This window comes from Melospiza georgiana, chromosome 17, assembly GCF_028018845.1.
Source record: "Melospiza georgiana isolate bMelGeo1 chromosome 17, bMelGeo1.pri, whole genome shotgun sequence".
Lineage (NCBI taxonomy): Eukaryota > Metazoa > Chordata > Aves > Passeriformes > Passerellidae > Melospiza > Melospiza georgiana.
Genome location: NC_080446.1, coordinates 5,305,118 through 5,321,311, shown reverse-complemented (window position 1 = coordinate 5,321,311; position 16,194 = coordinate 5,305,118). Strand labels below are relative to the sequence as shown.

At 42.0% G+C, this 16,194-nt stretch overlaps 3 protein-coding genes across 3 annotated transcripts in view; 2 read left to right on the top strand and 1 right to left on the bottom strand.

Annotated features, from left to right (window-relative positions):
* DIDO1 (death inducer-obliterator 1) overlaps positions 1-5,732 on the top strand; it is a 47,397-nt gene extending 41,665 nt beyond the window's left edge. The window contains exon 17 of the mRNA XM_058036593.1: positions 644-5,732. Within this exon, the coding sequence (XP_057892576.1) occupies positions 644-4,008 (3,365 nt within the window). The 3' untranslated portion in view covers positions 4,009-5,732. The remainder of the gene's footprint in view (positions 1-643) is intronic.
* Positions 5,733-7,766: 2,034 nt separating this feature from the next.
* TCFL5 (transcription factor like 5) lies at positions 7,767-13,285 on the top strand. Its single transcript, XM_058036226.1, has 6 exons — positions 7,767-8,631; positions 9,337-9,523; positions 10,070-10,229; positions 10,939-11,179; positions 11,593-11,734; positions 12,395-13,285. The coding sequence occupies exons 1-6, from the start codon at positions 7,898-7,900 to the stop codon at positions 12,506-12,508; spliced, it is 1,578 nt and encodes a 525-aa protein (XP_057892209.1). The 5' UTR covers positions 7,767-7,897; the 3' UTR covers positions 12,509-13,285.
* Positions 13,286-13,501: 216 nt separating this feature from the next.
* Positions 13,502-16,194, bottom strand: part of COL9A3 (collagen type IX alpha 3 chain) — a 36,088-nt gene continuing 33,395 nt past the window's right edge. Inside the window, exons 31-32 of the mRNA XM_058036228.1 lie at positions 15,272-15,349; positions 13,502-14,515 (exon numbers count right to left, since the gene is read on the bottom strand). Coding sequence (XP_057892211.1) covers positions 14,340-14,515; positions 15,272-15,349 — 254 coding nt within the window. The 3' untranslated portion in view covers positions 13,502-14,339. The remainder of the gene's footprint in view (positions 14,516-15,271; positions 15,350-16,194) is intronic.

The following is a 16,194-nucleotide window of genomic DNA, read 5'->3' as shown; positions in this document are numbered from 1 at the left end:
TGCTTCTCCCGCCTCTTAAAATAATTTCTGGCTGGAAAAAATCACAACAAACTGGGAGTAATTGCCAGCTTTTTAACATTGTTTCCATTGTTTGATGTGTTCTTTTTTGCCATTATTGGTGTTTGCTTAACTTGGAGACAGACAAAATGTTTATAGATTGGTGTCAATGTGGACTTTTAGCACAGATTATATGACAATATAGCAATGTTTAGTCCAAGTTTTCTCACTTTTCAGTATCTCTGTGTATATTTGCAAACTAAATGTAAATATTTGCTTTTTCAGGAGGAGAGCTGGGGGTAGTTGAACAGTAGAAACAAAGTAAAGATACAAAATTAACAGTTTGCTTCGGTTTGAACTTTTGCAGAAACACTTTAACAACGATGCCTGGTGCTACCATCCTTTATTAAACATGTTGAGGAAGGAATTTAAACTTTTAAACTTATATATAAATACATATAAAAAGTAAGAAATACAAATGCATATGCTTGTGGACTAATGAAAATTGCTAATAGGTCTGATGGAATTTAGAAAACTGTTACCTTTATGTCTTTTGTACTTGCCACTTTGTAAAATAATAGTTTTCTACTGAAAGCATCATTAAAAATCAGATTTTTACATATACAATCTTTGTGTTCTCTTTCAGGTCTTGAATCATCTCGGCCAAATTTAATCCTTGGGTTGGTTATCTGTCAGAAAGGGAAACGTCCTGCCACTGAGACAGAAAAAATGGAGGAGAAGCGAAGCAGAATTCAAGCACATGAGGAAGCTGAACCATCCCTGTTCTCTAAAGGGCCTCCAGCTTCACAAGAGAAGAAAACTCCAAAATACTCACTTTATTCAGGAGACTCCACCATGAGTACAACACCACCTGGATCTCCTCCTCCACCTCCACCCCCACCTCCTGTTCCAGACACCTCGGCAGTGACACCTTCAGTATTGAAAATACTGTCCTCCATTAAAAGTGGCCCCACGACCACTGTGACCCCAGCGATTTCAACAGCTGCTCCTGCAAGCACCACTGCCACACACTCCTCATCCTCAAAAACCGCCACGCCTCTGGAGCACATCCTGCAGACCCTCTTTGGGAAAAAGAAAACTTTTGAGCCTCTTGCCAAGGATTCTGGAACTCTTCAGTCTTCCAGTCAGGAAAGTCAAGCTGCAGCAGATAGCGGGATGTCAGCGGTTCCTCTGCTGGACCCCATTGTGCAGCAGTTTGGGCAGATGTCCAAGGACAAAGCCATAGAGGAGGAAGAGGATGACAGACCTTATGATCCTGAGGAAGAATATGGTCCAGAGAAAGCCTTTGAAACACAGACTGGTGAGAGTGACAAACGCTACAGCGTGGAAAAGCCATCTACTACAGCAGAACTAGAGGATGAAGCCTATGATCCAGAGGATGAAACTATCTTGGAAGAAGCAAAAGTTACTGTTGATGATTTACCCAACAAAATGTATACAGACAGTAAAAGCAGTTCTTCAGAAGCATCTGCTTCATTTGTGTCTGATTTATCTGCATCCTCCTCCTTGGTAGAACAGCAAAAAATGTTGGAAGAATTAAACAAACAAATAGAAGAACAGAAAAGGCAGCTAGAGGAACAAGAAGAAGCCCTCAGACAACAAAGAGCAGCTGTTGGTGTTTCAATGGCTCACTTTTCAGTGTCTGATGCTTTAATGTCACCTCCACCAGCAAAAGCTTCCCTAATGAAGCCTGAATTATTCCATCAAGACCAGCAAGCTACACAAAAAGTAGATTTACCTTCATCTTTAAATCAGCAAGCACAAGTTTTAAACCAGAGCTGTGACCCAAGGCAGAACAGAGATCCTCGACAGGCTCGAAGGATGGTGACAGAGAATGACAGTGCTGATTCTCGAATCAAGCCACAGGTAGTACAGAATGAGATAGCCACAAGAGAAGTTGCTCCAGCAAGTTTTCCAAATGCTTTGCAGACTTCAGTTGGTAAGGAAGATAATGCTTTAATTTCCACTGCTCCACCTGGTTTTACTGCTGATAATTGGGTTTCAAGCGAACAGACATCTACGATGCCCCAGAAAGAGACATCTAACAGCAAATTTGAACACACCATTCAAGTTACTTTGGAAAACTTGAGTCAGTCAGCTTCTGGAGATCCTTCTGCTTCCAAACCTATACGTAAAGTGCTGCTTCCAACCCCACCAAGTACATCTTTTCAGCCTAATTTCTCCACATCAAATGACAGCCCATCTTTGCAAGAGATGCATCAAGTGTCATGGTCAAATGAGCCAAAGGAAGCAATGGGAAGGGATTCCTTCTCAAATACAATGTTTCCTCAGCAGGAAAAGGCAGCTGGACACTTTGAACCAGAGATGGGTCTTTCATCAGTGCAATATGATGAACAAAGGAATCCTCGGTCTCATCAGTTTGTAGAACAAACTGAACCTGCACCAGCTCAGAGTGAGGGTGGACCTCCCCCACAGCACTTTGAGGAAAACCGAGCGTTTTCTATGTCTGGACAGAAAGAGGGACCTCCAATGATGCTCAACGCACCTGGAGGACCTCATGGACCTAATTTTAGAGGGCCAGCACCACAGTTCTCTGAAGAGCACGGTTTTCCAAATAATGATGGGCAAAGAGGACCTCAGTCTGGAAGATTTGGAGGTCAAAAGGGTCCCATTCCCTCCTTATTTTCTGCACAGCATGGTCCACCTATTTTTGGTGATAATAGGGGCCCGGCTCCTTCTTATCATGGTGGTCCAAGAGGAATGTCACCATCTCATTTTGAAGATCATAGGGACCCCCACATGGAACAAATGGAATTCTCAGATTCCCAATATGATGAAATGATGGGGCCTCCAGGACAGTTTGAAGGACCAGATTCCCCCCAGTATATGGGAAACAGAGGACCTTCGCCCTTTCCTTATGGAGGTCAAAGACGACCCCCTCCAGGTCAGTTTAAAGGACAGAGAGGAGGCCCTCAGTTTGGAGGACCAAGAGGTCCAGCCCCAGGTCATTTTGGGGGACCAAGAGGACCTCACCCAAATCAATTTGAAGGGCAGAGAGGTCCAGCTCCAAATCATATGCCTGGTCCAAGGGGACTTTTGCCACAGCCATATGAAGAACGGAGAGGGAGCCCACCACCCAGATTTTCCAACCAGAGAGGTCCAGGACCACATCAGTTTGGAGGACCAAGAGGAGGCACACCTCCAATGTTTCCAGAAGAAGATGAACCTCCTTCTAGATTTCATTACCAGGGTCAGTCACCACAAGGTATGAAACCACCCCCAAGACCACTCCTGGACCTTCCAAGCCATCCATCTCACAGAAAAGACATGTGGGAGGAGGGTGGACCATCTGCATCTCTTTCCAATATGTCTGGACAAGGACCTGAGTCGGAAGGACAGTGGCCCACGTCTGACTTCCGAGAAGGCAAAAATCCTGACTATAGAGGCCAGACATTTGAAGGCAGACAGAGAGAGAGATATGAGGGAGGAAATAAAGATAAGGGTTTGGATCAGCAAGAGCTTCAACAAGGAGATAATCGCCAAGGTAGAGGCTTTGAGGAAAGACGAAGGGATCGAGAACACGGCAGACCTTGGGAAAGAGACCGTGGCAGAAACTGGAACAGAGACAGGGACTGGGAGAGACAGAGAGAGAAGGAATGGGATAAAAATAGAGATAGGAGCCAAAACAAAGATAGAGACAAGGATTCAGAGCGGGGTAAGGATTGGGAAAGAAGCAGAGACCGAGATAGGACAAGAAACAGAGATAGGGACTCTTACAGAAGACGTGATAGAGAGCGATCGAGAAGCAGAGACAGGGATCGCGACAGAGAGAAGGACAGGGACCGGGATCGGAGCCGGGAAAAGGAAAGGGATCGGGACAGAGATCGAGATCGCGACAGGGAAAGAGGGAAAGATCGCAAAGATAGGAGTAAGAGTAAGGAAACTGGTAAAGAGACAAAGCCAGAAACACCGAAGGAAACTCAGAAACCAGTGGAAACTGAAGCTTCATCTTCCAGCAATCAGTCATAGAACTGTGACTGATTCTTCCCACAAATAATACACTTTGGCAACACAGCAAGGACTGCACATCTGTAAATACTGTACATATTCTCACCTTTTAAAAAATTCTGTTGTAAAACTAGCCTTACCCGATGTACTGACAAATAAGCAATTTTTGAACAACTGTGAATGAAAATAATCAGATAGATGAAAAGCAAGAACATATTGGACTTTCACTTGCTGCATTTTGTGCATAATGTTTTTCTTATAAAGATTCACAACGTTAACTGTACTGAAATTTTGTTTTTTCTACTTGCATCTTTATCTTAAAGTTTCCATTTACAGTACAGAAATGGGAAAAGTCTAAGAAGAGCATATTGCTTTTTAAGATTATAAAGTTATGTTTTCCAGTAACTTGAATTGTAATTTTATAGGAGAATTTAACCCAGACCTGAGGAGCCATACCTTTACATCTCAGTTACGTGATATTTTGGTGTCAAAATTGTTCCTACAGCACACACTAAAAATATTGGTGTCATGTTTCTTTTACAATGGAAGGGTCATGTGTTTAGGAAAAAGCTGCAAAAGAACAGTGTTAATAATTACTTGTGACTGATGGAGGATTTGAAAATGGAATGTTATAAGCTTAAAGTGCACTATCTTCCTTTTATATACATGTATTTTGGGTCTGGAATCCATCTGTTAAGTGTACAGCAAAGAAACAAGTCATACTTAGTTATTTTTCATGAGGTTTTAAATATCCCATGTTTACAAATCTGTCATTAAAGAAAATACAAGAGTAGCACCTTTATAACCAGCAAAACTTATAAAAATATTGGACATTTATTTTGAAAAGTGGTAAACCAAAGGAAGAGAGAGCATTTGGTTAAATAGGCCACTAAATTTGTTACTTCAATTGAACTGATTTAGTGGAGCATTTTTTGGTTTTGTTTAGGCTTTGCAGAATTTTCCACAGATTTAAGAAATGTCCCAATTTGATTGAACTTTTCATTACAGAAGTGCTCTTTCATTCTAAAAGGGCTCTTGAAAAATAAATGATACTGTTCTTTTGTTAGGCCCTACTTAGGCTGGCAGTGTATATAAAACTCTCCACTGAAAAAGACACAGCTGCATTAAAATTTAAATTATGGTGGTACATCATGTTGTGATAGAAGAGGGACATTTTTCATGGTGAAATACCTCACATTGCTACTTCCCATGTAGTCCTCAAGCACGTAATTCTAAAGTGTGAAATAAAAATAAAATCCCACTAGTTTATTTGAATGTGTAAATTGACCGCTGGGTAAATATTTTGGTATTTTGCTACGATAGATTTGGAAATGTAAAATCAGATTCCTGTGAACATTTTGCATCTTGAGGACTATATTACAGGTAGCATGTGTGTCATCACTGTCACATTGGTGCATCCTTGAGGTCCTTGTACATCCAGGATTTGCTGGCTGAAATGATCATCTGTGTCCTGAACCCGAGGGAAAACGGTAACATGCAAAGAAATCGTATTAAATGCAAACATCAACTACGGTGTAAGATTTTTTTTCTTAATGAGATGTTTCTAATTTAAAGACATACATAAAAGTATGCAAAATGTGTGTTTGTTTAGGTTTACTTGATAGAAATTTCTGTAAATTGTATTTTATATGGCAAAATATATCACTGTACATTAAAATATGGGACTTCACAGGTTTTTGTTACTGTAAGTAGAATAAACACCTACAGAGAGCTGTTGTCCATTTCTTAAATGTGTATGTGTATATTATTTTCTACATTTTGCTATTTATCAACAAACCACAAGAGACTGATGGCACAGGGGTTTTGTTTCCTTGTAGTTTAATGACTGACATTTTGCAGGATATCACAGCAATGTTTGATTGTGGGCCCTCTAAAAATAGTAAAAATCTGTGCTAATGGTTGATTCTTTCTCTAAGGCATACCCTTTATTTTGAAGGGGTTTTTTTACATTTTAATCAGAATGCTTGGAATTTAAAGATTTTTACATAAAAAAATCCGAAGAAAAGAAAAAGTATTAATTCAGGTCACACCATTTATGATTTTCTTGCCTTTACATTTTTATGAAATAGGTGTGTGGCTTTTCATCTTTTAGGAAATTCTCCTTTAGTAGTCTGGGGGATCTGTTTATGCTTTAGGATTGGTAAATCCATCCTCACAGAGATCAAGTGGAAAAAAAATCAACAGCATAGGCTCCAGTGACTTTGTTAAACCACAGCTTTATGTAGCTAACAATCAGCTGGAGCTGGATTTTGCATCAGGGTTCCTGTATCCTCCATTACAGCAGGTGGTAAAAACCAGGCTGAAACCCACATAACAATTTAACTCAATTTACAGAGACTAAAAATGGCACTGAATGATTGTCCTGCATTGCAAGAAACAGCAAAACAATTCTCTGGCTTTGCCCAAACTTTTGATTAACATGAAAGAACTCACTATTTTGAGCTTTTGTCTATTTTTGTACTAAGCTAACATTACAAAGAGTATTTTGATAAATCTTTTTCTTTGCAAACCCCCCTGCAAAGTCTAGAACAATATAAACAGAAATATTATTGTTTCTATAAAGGGCTGTACTATAACTGTGAGCATTGTAAAGGGGAGTGTGGAAGAGGATTAGAGAAGTAGGAAAGTGTATATTGAGTTCAGTGTGCACAAAACTGCTTTTAAAGTTCCTGGGTTTGCGTCTAGAGGGAAGTCACGAGTGATACCGTCGGACTGTGGCTGCATTTCATGGAGATGTCAGTGCACACTGCCTTGGGACCTTTTTTTCTCTCACTTTTCCCATCCGGACCCCGGGGCGGGATGGGCCGGGGAACCTTCACTGCCCCGCTCGGGCTCTCCCTGCGGGGCTGGGGCGGCCCCAGGGCCCCTCGTGTGGAATGACAAGCGATTCCCGTTAACCCAGCTGGTTTATCCCGTCAATCCAGCTGGTTTATTTGCCTTTTCCTTCTTGCACAAATCTGCCTGGGCCGTGCCGCTGGTGATGCTGTTGGTGCAGGTGGGGCAGTTCCCTCAGCGCAGCCCAGCCCCGGCCGTTGCTCTTTGTGAGCTTTCCGTTAGCGACAAAGCCAAGTAACAGAGTTTAGCCGTAGGCAAAACAGCCAATAGGTTTAATTCTTTAAAATTTAGCATAACAACGTGTACCCAGCCAAGCACCGCAAATCAGCTAAAGCAGTGTGTCCAGAACTAGAAAAAGTCTGTAAGCACACATTGCAGCCGCACATTCTCTTCCTTTATCTCCTCACAACACCGCTGCCCCGCTGTTATTTCCGCCGGGCTCCGCTCCGGGTCAGTTTCAGCCCTGAGGGGGCGGGCGGGGGCGGGGCCGGTCCCGCCTCAGGGGCGGGGCGTGGCGCGCGCGGCCCCGCGCGCGGGCGGCGGTTACGCGCAGCCGTTGGCGGCGGCGCGCGGCGCGCTCGGGCAGCGCTCGGCCGGGCTGAGGGCCCGCGCGTCCCCTCCCGCCCCCGCCCCGCCCGGCCCCGCCCGGCCCTGCCCGCCCCGGCTCCCCACGGCTCCCCCCGGCCGCGGGGGCCCCGCTCCCGCCCGCCCGGGCTGCCCCGCCGCCGTCCGGGCGCTGTCTCAGGGGGTGCCAGGCCGCAGAGTGCCCGCAGCCTCCCCGCCGAGGCCGGGGCGGGGACAGGTGAAGGCCGTTTGTCGTGAGCAGCGGTGCTGGAGGGGGAGGGAGGGTCTCACCCCGGGGGGGAGACATGGTCAGGGTGTCAGGTACCCCGCCAGCGGCAGCTTGGTCCCCACTCTGTTACCTCGCCAATCAGTGTTAAGTGCAATTTTTTCTGCCTTTGGGTTTTTTTAATGGATAGTACTGACAATTGTTGAAGGTTTTATGGTTTTCTGTTGAAAGGGACATTGGTAACTGATTAGGTTTGCTGTAGCCATGTCAGGATCAGCCCCCGAGGAGCCTCAGACCATTCCTCAGAGCCCAGCTAGTGTTCCTGACCCCGCTCCCGTTGCTGTCGGACCTGGAGGCTCAAGTGACAGTTCCTTTGGTGAGCAAAACCTTGGCTTCGCCACCCCCGAGGCCAGCCTGGTGGAGATGATGGACATTGAGTACACCCAGCTGCAGCACATACTTTGCTCGCACACGGAGGCGCAGAGTAGCGAAGGTGAAGTGGAAGCCAGGCTCAGCGCTTTCTCCTCGCCTGGCCCCTCTGCAGACCCCCCTCTGCAGCAGCCCTCCCCCAGCACCAGTCAGGACGGGGGCTCATCCAACAGCTCTGGGAACCAGTCGGTCTGCCCAGTGACCTGTCAGTCAGGGTTGCCTTGTGACAGCTACTGGCCGAGTTCTAACCCGCACCTGGGCTATGCTGACCTCCAGGAGCTCAGGATGATGTTACTTAGCGAGTCCAACCTCCCTGGGAACCAGAGAGAGAAAGCGCCCAACAGTAGTAGCTCTGTAGAAGCCTCGGGATGCAGTGTAGCAAAACCTAAACAGGGTGAAAATTTCTTGGGGGAGAATAAGGAAAACATATTTGTTGAAAATTCGGCACTGGCACCAGAGGTTAGATCTAAACCTGCAGTCAGAGCTCGGTTGGAAGACAGATTCAACAGCAGCCCGACAGAAAACCCCAGATGTCAAGAACCCCAAGAATCTGGAGTAACTCTTAACAAGTGTGTTGCAATTACTTTTAGTTTATGTTGTTAAACTATGTATCATGTAGTTCAAAAGTGATTTGCTAAGTGAAACCTGTGAATAGTGCTTGTTTTAATATATGACAAGGATGGGTTGGGCTTTGTTAAACTGTGCCATCAAACGTGGCTGCGACTCCACTGAGCTCAGCTTAGGCCCCTCTGTTTATTGCATTAATGGTACAGCATGGAGTTCCAAAATTAATTACTTTATGACTTTATTCTTGATAACATGTACTGTAAATAAAGGTGAGAGAACATTACCTAATTTTAATATGCAGCTTGCTAAAAGCAAAGTAGATTTTTGATAATAATAATAAAAAAATAATAATGGTGGTGATAGATTGGGGTTATAATGTGGAGGCCTGACTATGGGGAAAACTGGAGCAAAACTATTGTTTTACAACCTAGCCCTGTACCTATCTTAATGTGCTGACAAAATGTTTTATTGAGGCATGAAGCACCTTGTTATTGCACAGAATAAAATACCTCCTTGGCTGATTTTTCTTTTCTTTTATTTGGCCCCTGAAGTGGGCAATATAGCAATAACAGTGTTTTCTGTTTACAGTAAATGAAAGTGGTTTCTTGGTGGTAGTTTCTAGAATATTTGTAGCTGTACTTTATTTCTGCACTCATTTCCAAGCAGTCAGCCTGGTATGTTTTCTGTTTGTTTGTTTTTGTCTGAAGTTTAGTGACATTGATCCGCCAGCCCTCAGAAGTGGTGGGTGTTCCTCTTCACCAGCAAGGGAACAGGTGTGCTGCACTAGGGAAAAACAAGGCTGCACCTGCCACACATTCCTTACCATTCACTTACCCGTTCTTTACCATGAATGCATGTTCTGCTGCTGGAAGTGCTAACCCTTCCCAAGCACAGGTAACTCTCCTCTGCCCCCTTCCAATGCTGATAGTGTTAACTTCCTGGGTGTGGTAGAATTCTGAAGATTTGTGGTAGAGTGTGGCTGGGTTTGAATAGGGGTGATCAGAACAATCTGTAATGCAATTTATTTATTGATCTTTAAGACAATCAAGTCACTTTTGTGGCATTTGTAATTACTTGTATCCCAGTAATGAGCAGTAGGCCATCAGTTCTCTTTTTTCTAAGAGTTTATCAGTTTTTCATCTGTGCAAGACAACAAAGAGACCATTTTCTGTAGTTCCTTTCTTTCTAATCCATTTTGGTGATAAAGATATTTCCCTCTCCACAACTTGCAGTAACCTCTGAAGCAAAAGTGATAGCATGGCACTGAGAAATGTCAGAGGTATCCCCAAAATTCACCACTGTCAAAACCCCATGGTTGTGTTTATTTGGGATTTATTCAGTCTGAAGAAGTAATTTAAGAAGCTAGCAGAAAGATATTACAATAGTCTCTTTTGTTTTAATGTATATTGTTCTGTAATTATTTCCTTTTTGTTTTCACAGACCTGTGGAACATCTTGCACTATTTTGGAAGCTGCCAAACATCAAGACCTTGGGATACCCAAAACATTCCCTTTTCTCTATCAGGAAGTTGAATCCACGAAACAGACAGTAGGTGCTATAAATAAAGCTTTGCCTGAGGAAGTTTGGATTAAAGTTGGAGGTAAACCATTTATCTTCTTTTCACTTAGTTTTCTCTTGGTCTTCAAATGTAATTTTTTTCTGAATTCTTTTCTGGAATTAATATGATTTTAGTGAATGTGGGAGGTGATGTTCTTATGGCAAAGAGGCTCTATAGGCAACATGGGGCTAGATTTCTCCAAGGAGGTTCAACATCTATGAGTTTAGCTGTACTTTCAAACTTGTTTAGCACTTCTGGCTTGAAATGAGGAGACTTGAGGTTACAAAGTACCTTTGAAAATCTGGGCCTTGGGTCAGCAGCTGGTTTCTTTAGAATCATAGAATCATTAAGGTTGGAAAAGACCTTCAAGACAACTGAGTCCAGCCTTTGAGCAAACACCACCAAACCCCGTGGCAGAGGGGTACATTCTTTGACCCCCAAAGCTGATCAGTATCAGTAGTCAGTATCAAACTGAACATTTAAAGGGCTGCCTCAAGTGCTCACCAAGGGCAGGTACAATCTCAGTGGGCTCTCTGAGAAAATAGAAGCTGTGTGGATTTTGGAATAGCAAGCAGTGCCTTAGGTCTTCTGAGAACATGTCTTGCTGTAAGAATCAATGTGGGCTGGCAGTAAAACTTCAAAGATTATTCTACATAAATAAAGCACCAAAAGAACTTTCCATGATCAGTATTTTCAGGTTAATGGGAGAGTAACAAATAGGTCATTCTTTTCATTTTTATTTTCCTACAAGACACCTTATGCAAGCAAGCCATAAACAGAAGTTGCAGCCGAATAAATCTGTTGGATGCAAACATGGATCGCAAACCTCTCGGTGAGATTCGGAACGCCCGGGACAACAACCAGAGCACTGCAGCTGCCCAGGGCCCCTGGCAGTCAGCACAGCCCAGCTCCAGTGTGCAGGTGCAGAGTGGTTCCCAGGATGGAAGTGCTCAGAGGAGGGAAAGGCACAACCGCCTGGAGAGAGACAGGAGGTAATTCTGGGAGCAGGGGCCATGAAACACCTCTTGAAGTCTCAAATACTGCTACTGCAGTACTCTGATTATCCAAAGTAAATGTAAGCTTGACATATTTTGTATTAGCTCCAAGAAATAGCAATGCAGGAGGTGAGGGCTTGGTGTTTGTTAGAGGGGAAAAAAAATCTCTGTTTCATTGTGGTTGTCTTTGTGTTTTCACTCTGTAAACAAACAAAAAGAGATTTCAAAACATTTCAGCCATTCTGTAAAGATAAGGTGACTTGTGTGTAACAAATCTAATACATAAAGCTTGTAGCAAACACAAAGCAGTCCCCAAAGTCTGTTGCTGGTTAATGTGAGTAGTTTTCCTGTTCTCTGTATTTTCCCTTCCCTCTGGCCCGTGGTTGATAAGCTTGGGTGTTTGCCTGCAGGCGCAGGATCCGGGTTTGTTGTGATGAGCTCAATCTCCTCGTTCCCTTCTGCACAATCGACACTGACAAGGCAACAACTTTGCAGTGGACAACTGCATTCCTCAAGTACATTCAGGAAAGGCACGGCGACTCCCTGAAGCAGGTTTGAAATCTCATTTTGTTTTTGGTCTTTATTAAAATGGGAAATGTTTTAAAGCTGTCATAATGTAGAACTGAGATGCAAAGCTTCTGCTTGATGCTGTTTGTGAAGGACTCACTATATTCTTGAACCTTCCTTTAAATTTTTATTTTTTATTTCTTTCAGCTGTTTGAGTCACTAGTAAGAAATTACAGGCTCTCCTCAGTCAGTGTTTTCAAATTAGATTTTTAAATTAATTTTTTTTAGTTACACAGTTCCTGAGCATGATCCTATTTGGACAACAATATGAAATTAAGGTCATCTTCAATCATTCCTCTCCTCCTTCATTTTCTCTCTTTTCTGCCTCTTTCACAGGCTTCTAGTTTGTTCAGGGAGGGTGATCACAGCTAATGCTCACACTGTATTGAGTGGGTGAGCAGAGTTAAAGGGTTACATGCCTTAAAAGCAACTCTTGTTCTCCTCAGCAGTAGTAGCAGCTCCAGAGTAATTCTAGCTCTGCTAAGAATTTTAGGAGGGTGTTTTTTGGAAAACCTGCTGCTCTAGATATGGACATGGCCCCTCCTCCTTCCTGTTGAAGGCATTAATGAAACAAAAGCATCCATCTCAAGTAAACATCTGTATTAAATATAACATTTATCTTTTTGTATTTTAATTTTTTTTCAGGAATTTGAGACTGTGTTCTGTGGTAAGACAGGCAGGAGACTAAAAATTGGAAGACCAGACTCATGTGTAATGTGTCCAGCACAGGAAAACCGCACAGCTATGGAGACCAAATAGCCTGAGCTGCCCACCCTGAATTGTGTGACAGTAGTGCAAACTGTGTTTCATTCTTTCCATTTACATACTGAATAGGAATTTGAAAGTGTAACTTGTAAATATATATAAATAGAAATTTAAAGGAAACGTTCTCTATTGCAAATGGAAATGGAAGGTAACTACCAGCAATGGGAATCTGCTCTGTTCAAGGGGCTTTGGGACCAGAAGCTACAAGAAAATGTCATAACTAATTATTTTAACCCATTAGTTATACAAAATTTGCTTGTCATCCTGCTTTGGGGTCTCATTTAATTTTTTGCTTTTATTTTATTTTTTAAAGATGATGCAGTACAGATTGGAAGAGTCGTAGAACTTCTATCTTCCTGTTATTTTAATGGCTAGATGCAAAACTCATTCTTCCAGTGTAAAAAGAAACTGAAGTTACCATATTATAATGCCCATTTTTCCATTTAAAATGTAAATATTGTATTGGTTATTTGAACAAGTGCATAGTTTCTAAACTGTGTGTATTATGAATTTTGCATTTGCATACATATTTAACATAATTAGCTCCAAAGAGTAGTGCAATGGTGTTGGCATTTTTAAATTCAGTCCTATTTTTAATGTCTGCCACACAACTGTCCAATAGGTTCTTGTGTTGTTACTTTAGACCAAAAGTGGAATATTTTAAACAGTAGATATTTAAATGCACAAACTATTTTTATATTTAAAGAGAAATATGATGCTTCGTTCATAGGCTTTGGCATATAGGACAGAAATAGAACTGTGTGTGAGCTGAGAGTGGCTTTATTAATTTTTTTAAATAGATGATGCTAGCAAGTTTTAAAGTATAAAAAGTTCTACCAAAATTAATACTGGTTTAAATCACGGATAAGAACAATTTTGCAGCAATTTATGTCCAAACAATACTAGTAAAACCTAGCTCTGGAAAATGGAGTTTAGCCAAGTTAATTTGATTTGTATAATGACACTTACAACATCAAAAAGAAAAGGTTAAAAAAAATCTCCTTTTATTTTTACAACAGTTCATACAGGTGGTTTTGGCTGGACTTTAAAAGAGCATCCTTTCTTAGGTGGGGTTCCATCACAATTACTGTGCAAATAGCTGAAGTAGAGGTCATGAAAATGCTGTTACTTCATTTCCTTCGTTATCATATGGAAATATGCAAAAATTCTTCCCTGGAAATTAAAATATTTACATTACTCCTTTTGCAGAATTTGCTTGCAAGAGGATTACTGTTTACTAGTCTTGCCAAAATATTTGAGGTGCAATCTGAAAATTTCTAGCTGGCAGCACAGACTTAAGCAATGGTCATTCCTTAGGCCAGAAGGTTCAGATGTTAACATACAGGATATTGAAATGCCTGATTTCCACTGATGGAAGAGGCAGCTCGGTGCCTGAGTGTCTTAACAACGTGTCTGAGAGCACAAACCTGCAGGACTGAAGTCAGTGGGAGCAGCACCAAGGAATTCAATGGAAAAGGCTCAAACTTTCTTAGCAAAAAGTCGTGATCTTTAGTACAGGGCGGGTGATGGTAAAAAGGAGCAATGCTTCCTCTTGCAGGTCTCTTGAGCAAAGGGAGGAAGGAAATGTGAGCTTGTTTAGCAGTAAAAATTCTGGGAAATAATTGGGGGGAGGAAAAGATAGTCATAAAGCATCTTTAATTAAAGTTTTCATCTGATGCTTTCTTTTTCATAGAACTGTGTCAAAGTCTCCACTTAATAGAATAGAAGGAGCATCTGTCCTTTTAGCACTAGAAGGATTCTGTTTTCTTACAATGCACTGTTTATTTAAATATTCAGTCACTTCTTCACTTCTTGTACTGTTGGTTTATGATTTTTTGGAAGTTGATGCTGCGACAGCTCCCATGCAAGCCGACGTGTCACAAATTCCTGGAGTTCCCTGAGCCCCAACAGTGCCAGGAGTCCCAGGATCCCCTGGCAGCCCGGGTTCACCCTGAGCACCATCACGGCCGTTTTTAGTAATTCCAGGCACACCAGGTGGTCCTAAACAAGAGAGGGGAAAAGATACATGAAATATTTCCATCTTTTCTTTTTTAATATCTGTATATATGTGTTGATTTTAGAGATCTTAATATACTTTGAGTGTCTGTACATCACACTTGTTATGGCCTGTTGAGTACAAGGTGTTTTCAATAAATTTACCCTGAATCTGGAGTATGTGCTTTGGATTTTTTTATCCCTAATTTGGTCAAGGAATGTTTTGGCTGTGTGAGCTCACAGTTTATTAACATGGATTAATTATTTTATGGAAGATTCTGAGACAACAGGGCATAAATATTATAAAATTTTATAGTATAGATTTTGTGGAAAAATTTAAAATAACATGGTTGTAAATATTTTGGCTTTATGAAATTCTGTGAATGGAGAGCCTGCTTTTGGTGCCTGCAGTTTATTCATTGTACAAGTATAATCCCAGTTAGAAAAGCTGCTTTAACAGGTGAGCAAAATAAAGAATATCCTTCCAAGTTTTCAAGAGATATTAATTAATTTGCATAAATTAATCTTGAGTATTTTAATAAAGGAATCATCAGGAAGCAGGCACCATCCTTTCCCTTAATCTGGAGAGCCTCAGAGTTATCACACCTTTAAATGAATGATGATAATCTATTGCCATCAGCATGCAGAGCTGTCCCTCCTCAGCCTTCACTTCAGCCATGCAGCATTCAATTACATTAAATTATTACTATTATTATTATTATATTTATTTATTTATTTATTTATTTATTTCCCCTCACTTACCCTGCAGCCCTTGGTCACCATCAGGCCCATCGATCCCTTGGCCCACAGGTCCTTTGTCTCCCTTTTCACCAGGGTCACCTTGAATCACAAACACAATTCCCACAGTGAGCTGTGCTCTGCAGCTGGAGCCACCAACAGCTCCCAACAGGGAGAGAACAGGAGGAGCTACAAATGAATCCCCTGGGTGCTGCCCGGATCTTTGCTTACATGGCACCCCGTGAGAGCCTAAATGAGAGATGTGGGACTGCAGGCAGATCTCTAAAATGCAGTTTATTCTATCTAAGATGTGGGTGACAGAGCCTGTGCCTACAGCTGTCAGCTCCAGCTGCAGGCAGGCTGCATTATATACTTTGCTGAGCCTCTTAATACAGTAGAACCAATCTATACCTTAACTATTACCTACAGCCTATTATAACTACTATAATTACCATATTTATGTTACTATTCTCCAATCACTGAAATTTAGTACATTACAGTTTAAGCTAGAAGTTGTTTTTCAGTTTTCTTGCAGTGAAAAATTCTGAGACCTTTTTTTTTCTTGCTACATCTGCAGGCTTGTTTGCCTGTGCTATCTTTCTGCTTGGTAAAAACATCTTGTTTGAGGTGGGTTTATCCTTTGCTCTAAGTCATAGAAACCCCTTCTAACTAACACACCCTTTGCCTCCTTGGTTAGCCAGCAAGACTGGCTCAGCAATTCTTTTCTTCTATATCAAAACTTGCTTCCAACTCTATTCTTTCATCAGACTCCACATTTAAAAATCTTTCTGCTAAGCACACATATCTGTGAGACTTTCTTGTCAAACTTTCATCCTTCCCAGCATCACCCCCCAAGATGCACAACTCCACCACAGGCTGATCTCTCCTCCCCAGTGCTGAATTCAGCACCAGTTCATTTCAGTGGGCATAAAAGAGAAGAGAATTGT